At 55.8% G+C, this 20,783-nt stretch overlaps 1 protein-coding gene across 1 annotated transcript; it reads right to left on the bottom strand.

The window, feature by feature from the left end:
- Positions 1–339: 339 nt before the first annotated feature.
- On the bottom strand, positions 340–20,654 carry SDR42E2 (short chain dehydrogenase/reductase family 42E, member 2). Its single transcript, XM_082714747.1, has 13 exons — positions 20,578–20,654; positions 18,470–18,561; positions 17,655–17,839; positions 17,102–17,197; positions 15,365–15,422; positions 14,588–14,706; positions 13,832–13,907; positions 10,024–10,106; positions 8,415–8,552; positions 7,795–7,860; positions 5,373–5,436; positions 3,606–3,679; positions 340–739 (listed from the first exon to the last, which is right to left on the bottom strand). The coding sequence occupies exons 2-13, from the start codon at positions 18,522–18,524 to the stop codon at positions 500–502; spliced, it is 1,254 nt and encodes a 417-aa protein (XP_082570873.1). The 5' UTR covers positions 18,525–18,561; positions 20,578–20,654; the 3' UTR covers positions 340–499.
- Positions 20,655–20,783: the final 129 nt, after the last annotated feature.

Here is a 20,783-nt window from a genome sequence, read left to right as displayed (position 1 = left end):
GAGAAACGAAGCGGAGGGCGCCATCATACCGGTAGGGCCAGAAAGAGGGCGAAACCAGAGCAGGGGAGAATTCGGGGCAGGGAAGGGTGGGCGAAGGCCCGGAAGACGGATGAGGCTGTGCGGCGACCTGCTCAGTAACCCCGCCAGGCCCAGACCCAGAAGGCGGGGCCAGGCGGACCCAGAGGCGGCGCAGAGGCGGGTCCAAGAGCGGACGTCAGGACAGGGGCGGGGTCAAGATGCAGGGGGCGGGATCAAGCTCGAAGGGCGGGGCTGTGGGCGGGGCAAGGACATGAGGGCGAGCCCAGAGGCGGAGCAGAGGCGTGCCCAAGCCCGGAGGCGAGGACAGGGCGGAGTCAAGACCCAGGGGGCGGATCCAAGCCTAGAGGGTGGGGGTGTGGGCGGGGAAACGGGCGGAGAAAATCCGGAGGCGGGGCCGGGGCGGGTCCAAGCCCGGAGGATGGAGCGGAGGCAGTAGCCGACTCCCTCCAAGGGACGGAGATCAGACGAAGGACCGCTGCCGGCCGAGCAGGTGCAGCGCCAGGGCGAGCAGCCCGAGCAGCAGCAGCAGCCCGAGCAGCAGCCGTAGGAGCGTCCGCGCCATACAGCCGCAGGGCCGCTGGCTCGTGGACCGCACATACTGTTCCACGACGTCCGTGAAGCGGAATTTGTCTGGCGCGTAGCCAAGCTGGGCGCGGGCCTTGGCGATCTGGAAGGTGTGCGTCACGGCCACGCTGCGCACCTGCGGGGAGAGGCGGGGCGGCCGAGGGGCGAGGCTATGCGGGTGGGACGCGCTCTCCACCGTGTTTTACCGAAAAGGAAGAGAGGGCCGAGGTTTCCCTTTGGTCGCACAGCAGTTTCAAAGAACCCGTGGGCGGGATCTTACTCCCGCGGTGCCCGGGGAGGTTTCCTTTGTCCCTCCCATCTGCATTTTCCTCGAGGGCGCCGCCTCCAGGAGGCCTTTTCTGCAACTCCCCCAGCCTAACTGAACTTCTCAGTCCCCCAAAAGGGAAGGCCCCACCCCCGCAGTGTCCCTTCCCCAGCCTAGCAAGGCGCCGGGACTCAGCAGGCACGTGCACATTCTTGGGTATGCTCTATCTGTGGCCTGGGTGCTGCTCTCCGAAAAAACCACCCCAGGCAACGCTCTAGGCTTCTCTGGCCACAGTCCTAGGGCGCAGCCTTCTTTCTCCCATCCTGGTTAAGCTTCCCTAAAAGAGGAATTCAATTATACATAAACGATTGCTGCCGTTTCTTCCCCTCTGCTGGGGCCCGGGCTTCAAGGGCAGTACTGATAGCTATCTAGAACTGAATAGGCACTGTGCTTGGCCTTATCTTATTTAATCCCCTGAGATGGTACTACCACCATTTCCTCTTTACATTTTTTTTTCTCTTTACATATTTGAAAATTAAAAACAGAGAGGTTAATTGACTTGCCCAGACTCACACAGGTAACTCAGATTTCAGCCCATGCTCTTCCCTGCTATGCTTGGACTGGGAGGATGCCCTCCCGCCTCATTTCTTCCTCTCCTGTTCCTCAGCTGGACCCTGGGAAGGGGTCGGAGAGAGCCGCTCAATCCTCCCATGACACAGAAGCAGCCCCCCGCCAAGCTGCTAGTCTTGGGACACTTGTAGAGGAGAGGGCAATCTTGTCCCTTTTTGCCCCAAGTAGTAAGTTCAGGACCTTGGGGGATACAGCTGGGAGCTAGATCAGCAGGGTCCTGGACACAATGCCCTCAGGCTTAGATGTGACCTTCCTTTGGGAAGTCTTAACTTACTCAGAACTGGCTGAGGTGCCCCTTCTGTGTGCTCTGAAGTTCCTCATGGTTTCCTCCAATACAGCCCTTATCGCAGTTGCCTGATTGACAAGCTGTCTTCCCCTTTGGACTGTGAGCTCCTTGAGGTAAGGGCTATGTTTTGCCTTCGCTACTCAGCACAATGCCTGGCACACTGTGGGCGCTCAAAAAAATGTTCAACGAATCAGATTCTGCAACTGGAGGGGCTGGTTAGTAAACCACACATTGACCAGCAGAGGGCGCCAGAGCCACAGTGCCCAGAAACCTCCTTCGCTAAAGAGGGATCCCTTACCCCTTGGTTGTACAGGGAAACCTGTTGAGTGAAACCAGAGGGAGGGGAGCTAAGTCCCACCCAACCATAATTCAGTAGCACTTCGGCAGCTAAATCTACATGATTTTGATTCCTGAGTCATTTCACAAGTTGATGGTTAAGCTTGAAAGCATTTAGGTCTGGTATGGGTTCAAAAGTCAGCTCTGCTACTTAAACAAATACTCATGGGCAGGTCAGCCCTGTGTGTCTCATTTCCTCTGGAAATGGAGAGAACTACATAATCTACAATGCAGTAGTGAAAATTAAACGAGATCAGGCACAAGGCCTGGCGTACCCATCACTCAGTAGGTGGCTGCTATGGTCACTCTCTTTTCCTCTGCTAGTCTGGATGGCCCAAAGGAGAAAGCACATGGAAGTCAGACGGCTCTGAGCTTGAGTATGAAGCCAATGCCAGAACCGTGTGACCCTGGACAAGTCACGAACTCCTTCAGGGCTCAGTTTTTCATAAAACACGATCATAATCTCTTACCTTTCCTAATTTAGCAGGACATCAGAGAGAATCAGATGAGAACGTGAACTCAGAGGATTTTGCAAGTACCGCCAAACACTATTTACAATGTACATTAAAACACCCTCTTTTAGGGGTGCCTGGGTGGTTCAGTCCATTAAGGTTCCACTCTTGACTTTGGCTCAGGTCATGACCTCAGGTCATGGTCTCAGGGGTCATGATCCCAGGGTCATGAGGTCGAGCCCAGAGCAGGGCTCCGCACTCAGAGCTGAGTCTGAGAGTTTCTCTCCCTTTCCCTCTGCCCCTCTCCTCACTTGCACATGCTCTCTCTAGATAAATAAATAAAATCTTTTAAAAAAAATCCTTGGGGCACCTGGGTGGCTCAGTGGGTTAAAGCCTCTGCCTTCAGCTCAGGTCATGATCCCAGGGTCCTGGGATGGAGCCCTGCATCGGGCTCTCTGCTCAGCGGGAAGCCTGCTTCTCCCTCTCTCTCTGCCTGCCTCTCTGCCTCCTTGTGATCTCTATCAAATAAATAAATAAAATCTTGGTTTCAATCACTTAAAAAATAGATTAATTAAATAAAATTTTTAAAAATCCTCTTTTAGGGAAGCCTGGGTGGCTCAGTCAGTCAAGCATTTGCCTTTGTCTCAGGTCATGTTCCCAGGGCCTAGGATCAACTCCCTCATTTGGCTCCCTGCTCGGCGGGGAGTCTGCGTCTCCCTCTGACACTCCCCCTTCTTCTGCTCTCTCTCTCTCTCTCAAATAAATACATAAAATCTTAAAAAAAAAAAAAAAAGAAAAAGAATGAAGTGACAGGGATGAGGGACCGGAGCGCGCCACATCTCAGACCCGGAGAGCACTCAGCCTCAGCAAAAGCGCAGAGGTTGGGATGATTCCAAAGAAGCTGGTGCTAGATCTGGGCCCACCTGGAAGGTTCTGAGACCTCAGACAGCTATCCAGTTATGGCGTCAAAGGGGCGAGGGGTGGGGCCGGTGGGGGTGTGGACCAGGAGCTCCCCCAGCAGCGGCCCCCTTACCTCGCTCCGGGTAAGCAGCGGCGGGACGCTACAGATGGGCCTCAGGGCCAGGTGCAAATACTCCATCGCTGCAGCTGTGCGGGGAGAGAGGGGCCAATGACCAGGGCGCCTCCCTCTCTGGAAGCTCCCAGAAGGCTCTCGGGGGCAAAGCAGTTGGGGACTGTTGACGGGTTATCTCATCACTTTGCCAAATTCTCCTGTCCTTGGATTCCTTTAAATCGGCAGCTCTCAGCACATGCTGGGGTGCCTTGTTTGGCTGTGAAACGTGTCTCGAATAAGTTGTCATTAACATTAGAGACGGACATTCGAAAATAAATCAGAGCAGATTCAGTTAGCTCAGATCATGCCTCGTCCTCTCACTTCTATTGCGGTGCGGTCTCTTGCGGAGGAGAGAGAAGTCGGAGAGTGGTTCTCCATCATGGGAACCACCGGACCACTTAAAAAAAATGCTCACCCCCGCCTTCCTCTTGGTGATGCTGATGTAGCTGGTCTTGAGCTGAGGCATTTTGATATTTTATAAGCTCCCCAGTGACTCGGATGTACAGCCAAAGCTACGAACTCAGGGGTGATAGCTCGCTGAAGTGGAAATGCAGATTTCCATTTACATCCTGTAAAACTACCAGAACCCCTGGCTGAACTCTTCCCACCTGGGGGTCAAAGAGCATCCATCACTGTGACCACGCTGGGCATGGGACGTCACCCCGCATGCGGGGCCTGGTGGGCAAAAATGTCAGCAGATCCCTGCCTTAAATGGCAAGCATCCCAGTGCATTTAAAATACAACTGATGGGGCGCCTGGGTGGTTTAGTGGGTTAAAGCCTCTGCCTTAGGCTCAAGTCATGATCTCAGGGTCCTGGGATCGAGCCCCAAACGGGGAGCCTGCTTCCCCCCGCCTCTCTCTCTCTCTCTCTCTGCCTACCTCTCTGCCTACTTATGATCTGTGTCAAATGAATAAATAAAAATATTTAAAAAAATAAAATACAACTGATCTATCGCTAAGGTCTTCCAGGAACGCAGTTGCTTGTGATTTGAGGGTCACTGTCCCCTGGGCTGACAACTCCGTGCCTGACTCTGCATTTCTTTTTTTTTTTTTTTAAGATTTTATTTATTTATTTGACAGAGAGAAATCACAAGTAGATGGAGAGGCAGGCAGAGAGAGAGAGAGAGGGAAGCAGGCTCCCTGCTGAGCAGAGAGCCCGATGTGGGACTCGATCCCAGGACCCTGAGATCATGACCTGAGCCAAAGGCAGAGGCTCAACCCATTGAGCCACCCAGGCGCCCCATGACTCTGCATTTCGGCTGGAAGGAGGCGGTGACGGGGCGGTCGGGGGGTCGGGGGAGAGTAGAGACTGACCTGAAGAGTGAGGAAGCAGCTCCCCTCACCCCAAAGGCAGCCTTGACTTTGGGGTGACCTTGGGGTACAAGGTGGCCCCAGGGGACTGGCTGATGCCTCCCGCCACAGGCCCCAGGGCCAGGTGTGGACTCAGCCAAGCACAGGTGTGAATTCTGCCTGTCCCGCTTTCTCACTGTGGCCCAATCACACCCACCCTGCAGGGAGGACAGGGTTTCTACCCAGGCAGGACGAGGGGGAGGAGGCTGCCGGGCCAGGGCAGGTGCAGCTCGGAAGACCCCGAGAGTGATGGTCTCCTGAGATCCTGTGTCCTCAGTGCCTCACAGCTCCGCCTACTCCTGGCCTGGGCCTGAAAGGAGGCGGTGCCCATGCACCCGGCACACGGAGGAATTTTATTACATATTTTCCTCTCCTTACCTGCGAGGTAAACCCAGGAGGTAGGCACCTGGATCCAGGGCTCGCTGTATCCCAGCTTCTCAAACTGCAAGGAAACACGGCCTGAGATGACAACAGGTCTTCCGTGGGCCAGTGTGAAAATGCCACATGTTCCCTTTACCCTGGGGCGAGCGGAAGTAAATGTCTGACGTCTTGCCTGCTCACCCAAGGGGGAAAACACCCTGCGGCCAGCCCCAACCCCGTGCCAGACTTGAATGGAAAACTTGGATCTAGAAAAGTCAAGTAGGGCTTGAATGCATGGGTCGGTTGTTTTTGTTTTGTTTTGAAAGATTATATTTATGTGACAGACAGAGATCACAAGTAGGCAGAGAGACAGGCAGAGAGAGAGAGGAGGAAGCAGGCTCCCTGCTGAGCAGAGAGCCCGATGTGGGGCTCGATCCCAGGACTCCGGGATCATGACCTGAGCGAAGGCAGAGGCTTTAACCCACTGAGCCACCCAGGCACCCCTGTTTTCGTCTTTCTCACATAGCACATCGTCTCCCCAATGCCCAGCCCCAGCCCACCCCCAGCCACCCCATCCCTCCCACCCCCTCCACTCCAGCAACCCTCAGTTTGTTTCCCGAGATTAAGAGTCTCTTACGGTTCGTCTCCCTCTCTGCTTTCGTCTTGTTTCATTTTTCCCTCCTTTCCCCTACGATCCTCTGTCTTGTTCCTCAAATTCCTCATATCAGTGAGATCCTATGAAATTGTCTTTCTCTCATTGACTTATTTCGCTTAGCATAATACCCTCTAGTTCCATCCACATCATTGCAAATGGCAAGAGTTTGGATTTTTGATGGCTGCATAGTATTCCATTGTAGATATACACTACATCTTCCTTATCCATTCGACTGTTGAGGGCTCTTTCCCTAGCTTGGTTACTGTGGACATTGCTGCTATAAACATTGGGGTGCACGTGCCCCTTTGGACCACTACATTTGTAATTTTGGGTAAATACACACAGGTCAGGAGCACCTGAGTGGTTCAGTCATTAAGTGGCTGCCTTCAGCTCAGGTCATGATCCCCGGGTCCTGGGATCGAGCCCCACATCGGGCTCCCTGCTCAGCAGGAGGCCTGCTTTTCCCTCTCCCACTTGCCCTGCTTGTGTTCCCAGTCTTGCTGTGTCTCTGTCATATAAATAAATAAAGTCTTTAAAAAATATACGCATAGGTCAGTTTTTAATCTGGGATCATTCACATCATTTAGTGACTACTGACGTCTGCCTACAGCCAGAGGCACTTATCCAGGGAAGCCACTTTGGAAATCAGTCTGACGGTTTCTCAAGTGGTTTAACAAAAGAACAGTATGGCAGCTCCTCCAAAGGTTCAGCAGAGAGCTACCACCAGGCCCAGCAATCCCACTCTTGGGTGCACACCCAAGGGAAATGAATACGTACATACACAAAATACATATACATTAACATAACAGCACCATTAGTCATAGTAGCCCCAAAGTAGAAAAACCCCAATTTCTATCAACTGATGAAAGGATTAACAAGATGTGGTATATCCCTAGAAGGGAATGTTTTCTGGCAACGGAACAGAATGAATACTGATGCAATGCAGGCTACACATGGACGGACTTGGAGAGCACAATGCCAAAGAACAGAAGCCCAATACATTGTATCACATGGTTCCATTTATAGGACTTGTCCAAAGAGGCAAGTCTACAGAAACAGAGAGTCGGCCAGGGGTTGTGTGGGGGGGGGTAGGGGCGAGGGATAGGGTAAAGGCATAATTTGGGGGGGGTCCTTTTTTGGAGGGTGAGGAACTGTTCTAAAATTGATTATGGTGATGGTTGTACAGCTCTGAATATATTAAAAACCATAGAATTATGTGCTTTAAACAGGTGAACCGTACAGTATGTGAATAATATCTCAACAAAGCTCATTGATCTCGTTATGCCTGAATGTCTCGAGGACAGATCCTCCAGCCCGGGGCCGCTGGTCGACCCTTTCCAGGAAGCGCTGGCCCCAAGACGGGGTCTGTAGGGTGCTGGATGAGGAGGCCAGGGTTCTCCGAGGGCCCACAGCATAGGAAGCCCCAGGGCCAGCACCTCCCTCTGTGGCTCAGTCTACCTTCTACTTACCCCTTGTGGAGCTCCGTCGGACAGTATGGGGGTCACACAAGCAAACGTGCACAGGGCAAGTCCCCATAAATCAGGAGTCAGGCTGGGAGGGACTCTGGCAAATCAGGGGAGTACAAGGTCCCCTAAAGGGGCAGCTACACCCAGCTCAGGCCAGTTCCAGTGTTGCCCAGTGGACACTATCAGCCAGAGCTGGTTTTTAATGTGAAAGCTTCGGATTTTCGGGACAGAGGAAAAGACTCCATGACAAGGAGAGGAGCCGTGCAGAATGCCGGACTTCTCACTCGGGGTGGGGGCGGGCGGATGCCTGGGCACCTACCAGTGGGGCCATCCACTCAAAGAGGTTGACGCTCTCCCCATCGTTGATGTAATAGGCCTGGCCGCTCTGAGGGGACACACAGGGAGGGGAACAGTCAGGCACCTGCCCCCCAGCCTGACGCCACCCTTCCAGATGGCTCAGCAGCTGCCCCGATCTCCCCAATTTCCCCTGAGCAGCCACTGAGAAGTCAGGGCCCTTTCCCAGCCCCGGGGACAGACCTGAGCAATTCCCTTTGAATTCGGGGGTGGTCACCCTGACTAGGTGTGTGACCTCCATAGAGTCACTCTTAACTTCTCTGTACCTCAGTTCCTTCATCTGAGAAATGGGAAGAAAACAAAAGGATCTCTCTCTTGGGCTGTTGGGCTGTTGGGAAGATTACACGGGATGTCATATATAAGATTCTTAGCATTTGGTGACCATGACTTCAGGACCAACACCTGTGTCACAGGGTCACTGCAAGGGGCTCTCTGTAAAGACCCTCTCACCCCAAGCTTCCCTGAGCCTACGGTCCTATGGACCACCTTGAGTTGGGGAGAAATGGGTGTGAGCCAGGAGTCCCCTGGGGGGCATGGGGTGCCCTGCCCGCAGCCGACTGGGTGGGGGAGGGGAAGGAGACTCACAGCCACGTAGCCCTTGGCCGCAGTGAGGGCCTCGGCTGCCAGCACGTGGGCCTGCACCAGATTGCGCACGTGCACCCAGTTCATCCGTGTCCTGCGGTCCCCGAACCGGAACATGAATAGCCTCTTCTTGATGTGGCTCTGGAGGGAGTGATAAACACAGACTCAGGCCTGGAGTGGCTTGGAGTACTATTTATATGATGATAACTCCCAAATTTCCAGCTCCAGGCAGAACCCTCTGGCCCAAACCCATGTCCTGACATCGCCACGTGGTGGTCACTTGTCCGTGTCCTGGAGCGAGCGCCTGACCTTCCAGCGCCTGTTAGAGTCCACCCCCGCCCCTGCCCCCACCTCACTGGACAGCGCTGGCGGCTTGGGCTGAAACCCTGGAGCCTCCATCAGTCTTCCCTTCTCTGCACCCCTCGTCCAACCCATCTGCAAATCTCACTGGCTCCGCGATTTCACTCTGACCAGAACCCGCCTGCTTCCCACCGCCCGGGCTGCTGCCCCCTCCTCTCCCTGGAGACCGAAGCAGCCTCCGAAACTGTCCTCACTTCCACCCACGGTCCCCACGCTTGCTCTCCACACAGCCAGGGGGATCTTCCCGAACCTTCAATTCCGTGTCTCCCCGCTCAGAACCTTCTGCTCGCCCACCCTGCCAAAAGAAGTCTTGACAACGGCCGGAGAGGTCCTTCTGATCTGGCTGCTACGAACTCCCCTGCCCACTGAGCTCCAGCCCTGCAGGAAGCCCCCAGGGTGTGCGCCAGGCTCCCGTCTCAGGGCTTTGCACTGGCTGTTCCCTCCGCCTGGAAGGCCCTCCCTCCCACCTGGCGTGATGCACCTGCCGCCTGCCCGGTGCCCATACCCTGCCCCTCCTTTCCGATTTCTTTCCATCGCACCTCGCACCTTCAAACACTCCTCAGTGTTTATCCTGTTTACTCCCCATCGCCCGTGAGAACAGAAGCCCCTCCAGGGCAGGGATGGTCTGCTTTGCTCACTGATCTGTGTGGCAAAGCCCAGAGCAGCGACCTTTCTCATTCCCGGGTTTGTACCCAAGCTGCCTACTTGTTTGAACTACATTTCCTCTCCCGCCGCATTTCCTTGGTTCACTCTCTCTTCCCTTTCCCCACAGCACAGGCACCATCCTGGACCTCCCGTTGGCTCGCTCTGCTGTGCTCCTGTATTCTCGTTCTTTCCTCCGCACAGGCCCGGCCGCACTGGCTCCCTGACCAGGCCGGGAGCGATCGGAGGGAAAGGCCCACAGTCCCTCGTAGCTGTACGGCCGGCACCTGACTCTGGAGGGAGGCCTTCTAGAGGAAGACCTTGTGCTGACAGCACGGGCTGAGCTCTCAGGCCCCCGGGGAGCCCACAGGCTCCCTCTGCCTCTCCGGGATCGTAGCTCTGGGACTCCCCGACCTATGCCTAACCCAGGCAGGTGCACACGGAGACCTTTGTTCCTGGTGGGTCCGGAGGGGTAGGGACATCTCCCAGAACTAAGTCCCAGGCTCGCGATGTTGCTCCACAGAGAGACTGCGGGCTGCAAGGGCCCCGGTCCATTCCCACAGCAGCCAGGCTCGTCCTGAGCCTCAGGCCCAGGGCCAGGCTGACATACCGCCACTCGGGGCAGGTGCCTCTGCTCTTCGGGCCCATAGATCCCTGGGGGCCGGAGCACACACGTCCGCAGAGTGCCTCCTCCTAGGATACAGGGAGGGGAGGTCAGGGGCCTGGGGAGGGGTGGTCCAGCAGGGAGACACAGAAATGCTGTCCAGACCTCCTGGTCCTTGCCTGGTTAGCAGGAAACACAGACCCTTGGGGCTTCCTTATTCAATTAATTATTCTCAGTCATCTGTTAGTCATTCAACAAACAACATTCAGAGGATGCCCAACCTCTACCCCTAGCACTGGGTCCTGGGAATCCAAGGATAGCCAGGAAATGGTCCCTGCCCTCACGATGCTCACAGGCCAGTAACAGAGGTAAGACCTGGGTGTGCGGATGTACACGGCCCACGAGAGCTCACCCAGCACTCGACAGACGTCATCTCATTTACTCCCTTCAGGGTCAACTGTACCCATTTTACAGTGCACTCCGTCTTCCCGTGGGGGCCCCTCTCTCTCTGCACAAGGTCGTAGGGGGCTGTCAGTCTGGATGCACTAGAAGTGTCACCGTCCCCTGAGGTGGTGGCCATGGGACCCAAGCTGGGCCAAGGATGTATTCACACCCAAGAACATGACTCAGCATCACTGACACCAGGATCTGAAATCCTACGAGTGGGTTCATCCTGAAGAGACTGGTCGCCACCTCCTGCTGCCCAGTCCCTGGGGCTGCCCCAACCCTATCCTTTCCGAGCCCTGGTGGTCATTTTTTCTGGAAGTATATTTCCCCAAAACGATCCCACATCCTTCTACTACAAGTTCCTTTTCCCAGCAACTCAGCCAGGGCCCGTGTCATTGGTCAGAACCAAACACCCTGACTGCCTCCCCGCCAACATCCCCACTTTACAATGAGGCCAATACAGTGGGTTGAGGGGCGGCCCCCGAAAAAGATAGGTCCACGCCCCGGAACCTGCGGATATGACCGTATTTGGACACACGTGTCTTTGCAGATATAATGAAGGATCTCAAAATGAGATCATTTTGGATTATCCGGTGAGCCCCCAATCCAACATCTTTGTAAGTGACTCACAGAGAAGACACATGTGGACCCTAAGAATGCGGGGGGCCGCTGCTGAGACCAGTGCTGCTGAGACCAGCAGAGTCTCACCTAGAGCCTTTGGAGGGAGAGCAGCCCAGCTTGATCTGAGACACCTGGCTGTGAACTGAGAACCACGGGAGAAGACATTTCAGTTTTAAGCCACCACGTTTGCCGACAATTGTCCTATTTGCCCTGAGCTGAGCTCGGCAATCCTGGGGCTCCGCGTCAGAGACCGGGGCCCTCCCCGCTGAGTTAGAGGCAGAATCTCAGGGACCTGCTTGTGTTCGCAGGGACTGGAAATCACCCAGGGTGACCATGGCTGGACTCCTGGAAGGCAGGTATCAGGTGAGCTTTTCAGTAAACAGTCTGCGGCTAATTTTAAACTCTGGGTCCCCTGGGCATGACGGGGGGAGGTCTGGTTGCAGCGGACACTGGCCGGCGGGGCGCTGGGCAGCGACCTCAAGGAGGGGCGGAGCCCAGGGTATCCGTGACTCCTGAGCACGGAAAGCTGGGGATGCTCATATAAATAATTCTTGGCCAAAGGATTAAGTGTCTGGTTTGCAGGCTGCGGGTCCGGCCAGGGAAGGCCCCAGGCAGAGACGAGAATTCAACCACATAGCGCCAAACCCCTGGGAAAACCCAGCTGGATGAGAGTTTGCACTGGGGTCAGGGGTCAAGGCCTGACAGGTCCAGGGTGCCAGGGCAGGATGGGGAAGATTTTAGGGAAAAGAACCCATGCTTGATGGCTTCCTGAGCTGTGGCAACAGTGAAGCAGGATGGTTCAGCTCCAGGCTCTGGTGTTAGATTAGACCCTCCTGGTATGGGGGGGCGGTGGGGGGTTCAAATCCCACCTCTGCCACCTAACAGCTCCAGGACCTTCGGGACGTCTGTTCACCCCGCAGCCCCGGCCTCCCCTTTATAAATCCACAGATCATCATTGCAAACATCCGCCGCTCTTCAAATCTACCTGGCTCCTGAGTTTTTATACTTTAGATAGTAAGAGAAACCACGTTTCCGGATTCTTTTTCATTTCTGGGTTTTGGAAAGCGAATAGTGATAATCTGGACAGCAAGGAATTTTTCTGGATCAGTCTGGCTCCTAAGTTGGGAAAGCAGGGGACCCCTCAGGTTCTTAGTTCACGCAGAGGATGTGAAGCGTTACTGAGAACTCTGCACATAAAATGAGCATGTATATATACGCATGCTTAGCGAAATAAGTCAATCGGAGAAAAACAACTATCATATGATCTCCCTGATAGGAGGAAGTGGTGATGCAACATGGGGGCTTAAGGGGGTAGGAGAAGAATAAATGAAACAAGATGGGATTGGGAGGGAGACAAACCATAAGTGACTCTAAATCTCACAAAACAAACTGAGGGTTGCTGGGGGGGAGCAGGGTGGGGTTATGGACATTGGGGAGGGTATGTGCTACGGTGAGTGCTGTGAAGTGTATAAACCTGGCGATTCATAGACCTGTACCCCTGGGGATAAAAATATATGTTTATAAAAAATAAAAAAATAAAAAAAATTTAAAAAATGAGCATGTAGGGGCACCTGGGTGGCTCAGTGGGTTAAGCCTCTGCCTTCGGCTCAGGTCATGATCTCAGGGTCCTGGGATCGAGCCCCGCATCGGGCTCTCTGCTCAGCAGGGAGCCTGCTTCCTCCTCTCTCTCTGCCTGCCTCTCTGCCTACTTGTGATCTCTGTCTGTTAAATAAATAAATAAAATCTTTAAAAAAAAATGAGCATGTAAAACAGGGCCAGGAAGTGCTCGGCAAATGCAAACTGTCCATATTCCTTTTTTTTTTTTTGGCCTTTTTAAACAGTGCCTGTTATTATTTTATTCTCATACGAGCTCTTCCAGGTGGATTCTATTATCAACCCCGTTTTGTTACAGATGAAGAGCCCGAGGCGTGGAAAAAAGTATATTGCCCAAGATCACATCACAAAGGTAGGAGGTGGTGGGGCCTGGATTTGAACTCACCTCGGCCTGAGCCAGGGTGTGGGAACAGTCACTGTGTCATACTGACACTTCTCTGTGTTCTTTTTTTGCTTTTAAGATTTTTTAAAGCGTGCCGAGGTGGGGGGGACAGAGAGAAAAGATTTCTTAAAAGATTTTTAAGATTTTTTAAAGTGTGCCATGGGGGCGGGGCAGAGAGAGAGAGAGAATCCTGATGCAGACTCCGCACTGAGTGGGGAGCCCAACGCAGGGCTCAGGCCCAGGACCCTGAGATCGGGACCTGAGCCAAAGTCAAGAGTCCGCTGGGTAACTGCCTGAGCTGCCCAGAGGCCCACCTATCCCCCTTCTAGCACTGCTTCTCTGTGACCACAGGAGGGCGCCGCAGCCGTATCATCCAGTAATTTATTGACCTTGGAGCCTTAGCGCCCTCGCTTGCATGGGCCTTCTGCCTTGCTCTGCCTCATCCCATATTCAGGATTCTGCACTCTGTTAACCTACAGAACACACTTAAACTGGATCCTCTCCTACGTGGCAGAATAAAGACCCACTTATCTGGCCTTTTCCCTCACTCAAGACGGTGAGTAACATGAGGGCAGAGACTGGACCGGACTTTCTCAGGACTGTATCCCCAGTTGGGCACACGGCAGGTGCTCAGCATCTGTGGAGTGATGAGTGACGAAGGCCCTGGGGAGCTGTCCTTTCCAAGAAAAGTGAGCCTCAGAGACACAGAAGCTAAAAGCCACACTCCCCCCCATGCACTCTGGTACTCACCTGGGAGAGGTGTTCCGTTGGCCATGAGGGTCAACTGGTCGGCGATGGCTTTGGTTCGTGAGTAGTGGTCCATGTGCTGCCGGGGGACAGGGACAAGAGAGCCACCGGGGCAGGGTTCGGCGCCCCTGCTGGCACCGGGCCGGCCCCCCTGCTTCAGACCACACAGGGGTGGGATTCTGGGGACTCCCCCTGGGAAATGGCCAAGTCCTGAGCCCCAGGGCCGTTCCTTTCCCCCGGGGTAGGAGCCACAGGAGCAGAGTGTGGAGCAGTAACAACAAGCAGGGTCCCTCCACTCGGGGAGGCTCCTGCCGGCCCCCAGGGCCTGCTCTGGGATGCGGGCGGATGCTGCACGTGGCCTGAACAGACTTCTCCCGTGTAGTTCTGTAGCGCTCGTGGCTTTCCCCATAACATCCCACTTCCTGCTCACCGCACCCCCCCTGGGGCAGAGTGGTCAGGCCCAGCTAAAGAAACAGAGGCTCAGAGGAAAGTGACTTGGGCAGAGTCCCACAGGTCGAATGTGGCTGGGCTGGCTGGAGGCCAGGTCTGTGTGATTTCAAAACCCCTGCTGCTGGCGTGGCCCGCGGAAACAGGAGATGGGTTGTGCTACTCAGTTTTGGGGAACCCCTTCTTCCTGGGACTCACCCTGAGTTATGAGGTTGACCTGTTTTCCACCCATCCCGACCCTGTGGCCTGGTGGTGGGGGGGGGGGTGTCCCAGGCCCTGTGGCCCCGCCCTCCTCTCCTGGAAGGTAGGTACCTTCTCCAGTGGGAAATACGGCACAGAGTCCTCATCACCCTGCTCTATGGGCTTCCCGCCGAAAACGACGTTGACGGTGCTGGTGTAGATGAGCCTTGGGACCCGCCGACGGACACAAACTGCAATGACAGGGCACAGGGCAACACACACACACACACACACACAAAGCCCATGTGAGTGGGAGTTTTCTGAGGAGCTGGGACCCCGTCTTAGACACACATCCTGGCCCTGGGGTCGGCCCAGAATCCAGAGGCGCTCAGGAGGGAAGGGGTGTGGGTCACGTCCCTGCTCTGTGGGGCCCCAGGGGCCAGGCTGGCTCACTCCTTCCTTCTCTGGGTGGCCGTAGCCCCCGAGCTACCTTTCTGGGGACAAGTCCGAAGAAAGTCTCACTCGAAGGGGACACACACAAAAAAGACACTCTAGAATCAGAGAGAAAAACAGGACAAGGCAAGACATGTCCAGAGGCCGCAGGTTTGGGTCTTGTATTTTTGGGGTTTCATTGACTTTTCTAATCCCAAATCCCTGAAATGCAAACCCTGTGCTGCTTGTGTCCCCAGACATGCTGTGGCCATGCTGACCCACCCCAAATGGAGGCCTGGGCAGGTCCACAGTACAGTGAAGATGTGCTGCCCACAGGCCCTCCGCTGGCGTGGGCAAGGGGAGGGGAGGAGGGTTCCCCCTCTGTCCCCCTGCCCTGTCCCCAGAGCTGGGCCTGTGGCAGGAACGAGGACAGAGCAGGAAACACACAGCAGGTCACACGGAGCTCTGAGCGCCTACCACTGATCACCAGTTTGGTGCCTCCAACATTTATAGACTCAATCTGCTCTTTTTGCAGCTAAAAGACAAGAGGGAGGTAGGAGAGTCGTGGTGCCGCTCAGGCCTGGTCGTGGAAGGCGGTAAGGCTGGGCTTCGGGTGGGGCCCGGCGGGGATGCAGACTGTCCGGTCTGGGCTCAGGAGCAGGGGTCTGAGAGGCCCGCGGGCCGTGCAGGAGCCCTGGGCCCACCATCCGCCCCCCTCCCCGGGGAGGCCAGCACACAGCTTCATCTCCCACCTGGCCCTCCGCTCCCCAGCCTGCAAAGAGAGGGCAGACCCCCTTGGGCGGTCAGTAGGAGTGAATACACCCACGGGAGGACCTGGGACCCTGGGACGGTGTGTGACACAGAAAAGGGACCCAAAATGTGTGGGGTCATTTCCTCACTCTGAAAGTCTGGATTTCCTTGGCTGTTGGACAGGGGTGACACGGTCCCTGCTCTAGCGAGGTCGGGGTGCGGAGTGAAAATAAAAACACCCTGTCTACACAGAGAAAGCTGCTTGTGTTCCCCGGGACAGGGCGAAGCCTTTACACCTCCCTTAATTCTCACAATGATCAGGAGGTGGGTTCTGTCTCAATTTTTAGACTATGAGTTTTTTTATTTAATAAGTAATAGAATCACAAAGTTAAAAATAGTTCAAATGGGGGCATCTGGGTGGCTCTGTCGGTTAGGGGGTTGACTCTTGGTTTCAGCTCAGGTCATGATCTCAGGGTGCTGGGGTGGGGCCCGGGGTTGGGCTCTGTGCCTCGCACATAATTTGCTTGAGATTCTCTCTCTCTCTCTCTCTCTCTGCTCCTCTCCCTCTGCCCTCCTTCTCTCTCAATAAATAACCAACTAAAAAAAATTAAATTAAATAAATAGAATATTTTTTTAAAAACCCTCAAACAGTAAAAAAGGTGGACAGATAAAAGGAAATTTCCTTCCCACTCCTGATTCCCAGCCTGCCCCCAACCCCCTAGCAGAGGCAACCGCTGTCACAGTCCGGGTATTTCTAGAGAAATCTATACTTAACGAATATCAGCACACACATACAAATGAGCGTGTCAATATTTATCCTAGTTTCTTCCTTTTTTTAAAAATACGAACAGGAGGGGACCAAACACTGTTTTTGTGCCATGGAAATTATTCTGTTATCAGCACATTCTGATAGAACTTCAGTGTGTGGATACCTTAGAAGTTATTTAAATAGTCCTTACCGGACTGGCATCTCCGTTCTATCCTGTGTTTTGTTATTATGAACAAAGCGGCCAGTGTAGGCGTAGTGTGATTTCGGAGCCTGAGGGTATCTCTGTGTGTTCGGACAGGCCCCCTCACACTGAGGAGGTTCTGACGGGAAAGCCAGTCCAGACGAGGACACAGAGGCTCAGAGAGGTTAGGTTAACTCGCCCTAGGTCCCACAGCTGGAAAGTGACAGAACTAGCATTTGGCCCCATGGCTGCAAAATGTGGGCAGGGTTTCGTGTAAGTCCTTCCTGGATCAGGTGTCCCCCATCCAAGTACTAACCAGGCCCCACCCTGCTTAGCTTCCGGGATCGGCCGAGATCGGGTGCGCTCAGGGTGGTTTGGCTGTAGACTTTTCTGGTTTAGGTGAAGGGTGATAACGAACACGCGGCATGGTGGCAGATGGGGTCAGGGGGCATGTACGTGGGAAGAACCAGGATCTGAAGCCTGATCTGTCTAACTCCAGCTGCTCTATGCTCACCTTCTCAGCCCCGGACATTCCATAGGACGCCACGTGGAAGACACAGTCCACCCCTTCGAAGGCACGGTACAGGGCTTCTTCATCGCGGACATCCGCCTGAAACAGAGCAGGAAGACACGGGGACCGGAGGTTTGGGTCCAAGGCAGAGCTACCAACTGTGCATCTTGCCAGGTCCCAGCCCTGGTCCCCTGACCCCACCCTGGCCAAGCTCCTGTAGGAGAGGCTGTGGGGGCAGGAGGTACTAGATGATTCTACAGAGTGTCACTGGCTTCAGCGTCACTGGCCCCATGTATCAAGCTAAGTCGCAGGGGCTGTGCTGGCTGTTTTAAGCGCGCTGTCTCACTGACTCCCCATCGACCTTCGTGAAGCCTTCCTTCCCTGGATGAGGACACGGAAGCTCCGAGATGTGGAGCCTTGTGGCCATGGTCGCCTGGCTTCAACAGTCCCACTCCAAGAGCCTGTGCTTTTCACTGGCCGCACATCAGACGCTGTCCCCACACCTCCACCATGAGCTGGGCCCCCCACCCGTTCCCCGAGATGCTTATCACTGCACCTGGATGAACTCGGTCCCCGGAGACAGCTCCCACTGCGGTCTGCGGAGGTCGAGCAGTAGGACAGAACTGCCACTCTTGGCCAGGCTGGAACCCAGGCTAAAGCCCAGGTAGCCTCCTCCTCCGGTCACCAGAACCTTCTGCCGTGGGGCCTGCATGTGTGTGGCCTGAGTCTTTAGCTGCGGGGCTGATGTGGTGGCTGTCTCTGGCTCACTGGGTTTGGGCCCAGTTCCAGAACCCCTTCTGGGCCGAGGCTCTACCCCTGGTCCAGGTAATGGTGCAGCTCCTGCCCTAGGTACCGGCCCAGGGACTGACCCAGCTCCTGCCCCAGGCCCCAGACCCAGCCCAGGTCCTGATGTAGTACCAGGCCCTGGCCCAGGTCTGGACCCAGCACCAAGCTCTGGTCCAGTTTCCAGAACCACACCACGTCCTGGCCCATGTCCAGACCCAGCACCAAGCCCTGGTCCAGGTTCTAGGGTCACACCAGGCCCTGGTCCAGTTTTCAGAACCACACCAGGCCCTGGCCCGTGTCTAGACCCAGCACCAAGCCCTGGTCCAGGTTCTGGAGACACACCAGGCCCTGACCCAGTTTCCAGAACCACACCAGGGCCTGGCCCATGTCCAGACACAGCACCAAGCCCTGGTGCAGGTTCTAGAGTCACACCAGGCCTCGGCCCAGGTCCTGACATAGCACCAGGCCCCAGAACAGGCTCTGCTCTAGATCCTGAAGCAGTACCTGGCCCAGGCCCAGGCCCTGACTCTGACCCTAGGCCTGAGACTCCTCCCCAGGCCTGGCAGACAGGGCAGCCCTTCTCACCCTGGCCTGCAGCTCTGCAGGCCTCCGGGGAGGAGACTGCTGGGTTGGCCTTCATCCTCTCCTGAGCCGTGCAGACCGAGGGATCTGTCCACCTGCAGAGAAAAACAAAAGAAAGGATATTCTTGAGTTGTCTAAAGTCATGTGGAGTAGCAGGCTAAGGGGAACTCCTGGTGGGGCTCAGAGACACTCTGACTTTCCAGGGAAACTGCCCCTTTCAGAATTTTGAGAACTTTCAAGGTGCTGCTGCCTCCCTTAGAAAGAGTCAGAGACAAAGGCAGTCAGGCCTTGGGCTTTACAGCTGGGGAAACTGAGGTCCAAAGTCGCAGGGCATGGCTGAAGTTTACACCAAGCCTTCCTGATTTCTCTACCAGTTCCCTCAAATCCCAGTTCCTGTGTAGCACCAGAGGAAGACAGATCCAATCAGGCCCAGGGGAACCTCACCAGACTGGGGGGTGGCTGCTTTGTGACTGGGAAGATGGGGACGGAGGGCTTCCTGGAGAAAGAGGTGGAAGGCAGAGGAGGGAGAGAAGGAGAAATATAGAGGGAAGAGATGAGGAGAAGGAATCCACATGGGATCCAAAAGGGCTCTGTGCTCAGAAACCGGCGCGCCATTCCAAGTGTCGCGCGGCCTCTCCCCCGAAAGCTGCTGCCTCCGATTCTCCCGGGCCCGCCTGCTGTGCAGGGGGCTGGCACTACAGGTCTGTCCAAGCCCTCTGCTGGCTTCAGGGTCAGGTGTGTGAATCCTGAGGTCCGGCACCGAGGGTCCTGCTGTCCTCACTCCAGACTCCAAATGAGCCGGGCTGGCAGTCACTGTCCCCACCACCGTCTCACCCCCACCCCATGCCCACCCCCACTCCACCTGAGGACAGGGTGGGCACCAGGGGCCAGATAATCATCACTGCCAGTAACCATGGCAGCAACGGTGTCCGGGGGGCCAGCCATTGGCCCGGCCCTGTGGACAGAGACAGGTGTCTCTGGCCTGCATGATGCCGACTGGGTGTAGAAAAGAACTGAGTGACGGAGTGATAAGCCCCATCGTTGTTGCTGGTGGTGTCGTGGGGCCGGGACCCTGACAGCTATAGGGACTCTTATCATTTAGTCTTCGTTGTCACTGCCCTGCTCTTCAAAGTTGCCGGGGAGGGACCCGGTCCCACCCGGCACGAACGCTGGCGAACGCTGACAACTTACTGGCGAACGCTGACAACTTACGGGTTTAACAGTGGGGAGACACACCAGTATTTGGCTGCCACCAGCCCCTGGACTGACTTCTGATGAGTGCAGCGGGGACCCATGTATCTGGAGATTTCCATATTCAGTTTTTTTAGCCCATAATTTGCTACCCACTTGAGAACAAAGGAAAGAACTATTATCTTGGGTAATAGAGGCTTAAATGAATGATGGTCTGATTCATCTACTAAAACCCTGTGTTTGAAATCTGTCTCGTGCTTAAAATGGGAGGTTCTTAGGTCCTCACCGGGCATCCGTGGCTTGTGCCCTTAGGCAAAAGCCTTAAAACCTCACTGCACCTCGATGTCCACAGCTGTAACATGGACCCAAACAATCCTGGCTGCTCCCTCCGCCTCACGGGGTGGTCACGAAAGCCCAGATGCCAGAGCCCTTGGCGAACCACCGGAACGCCTGCTCCTGGAGGGCCTCGTTCACTGCCGCACCGGGAGCAGTGCCGGCGCCCGCAGGTCGGAGCCGCTGCTGACTGCTAAGAGCTCTTCTGCACCTGGGACCCCCGGGCTGACCCCGGCCGCGCAGGCACTGTATTCTCCTGGTAGTCCTGGGCACTGGAGGCTACTGTTCCCATCACCCAGAGCTGGAAACTGGGGCTCAGAGAACATTCACGAACTCTGATGGCATCTCAATAAATGGGTCGGCCTGGATCCAGGTCACTGGGGACCCAAAGTGGGGTTTGGTGAAAGGAACTGGGGAAGGGGCGTCAGGGACCTACCCTGTCCATATTGCCTCGTGGGGACGGGCCGGAGAGGGTGCTCTGCACTCAGAGAGCAGCCCGGCCCCGCTGCTCCCGGCGTGTCCTCTGCGGACGCCCCGCCCGCCGCGCCCCCTGCCTCCGCGGCTCCCGCAGCCCCCGCGGCACTCACCCGGCCAGGCTCCCGCGGCGCTGCGTGCTCGCGGCGCTGCGCCCACCGTCTCCGCGCCCAGCCCGCGCGCAGCGTGGCGGCCGCCTCCCGGGGCGGGGCGGAGCCGGGCGGGGCGGGGCTGGGCGGGGCTGGGATCCGGGGCCGCCCCGTGCCCGCCTCGCGCCTGCCCCGCACCGCCCCGCCCCGCCTCCAGCTCCCGGCGCGTG

Source organism: Mustela nivalis, assembly GCF_964662115.1.
Source record: "Mustela nivalis genome assembly, chromosome: 19".
In the NCBI taxonomy this organism is placed as follows: Eukaryota; Metazoa; Chordata; class Mammalia; order Carnivora; family Mustelidae; genus Mustela; species Mustela nivalis.
This window is presented reverse-complemented; position numbering and strand designations above follow the sequence as displayed.

Bases quoted from the DNA above. Each gene is read 5' to 3' on its own strand.
- SDR42E2 (XM_082714747.1), bottom strand. From the start codon at position 18,524: ATGAAGGCCAACCCAGCAGTCTCCTCCCCGGAGGCCTGCAGAGCTGCA. The intron at 15,423-17,101 runs GTGAGCATAGAG...CTTGTCTTTTAG, and splicing joins GAATGTCCGGGGCTGAGAAG to CTGCAAAAAGAGCAGATTGA. The intron at 7,861-8,414 runs GTGAGTCTCCTT...GTGTCCCCTCAG, and splicing joins CGGCCAAGGGCTACGTGGCT to AGCGGCCAGGCCTATTACAT.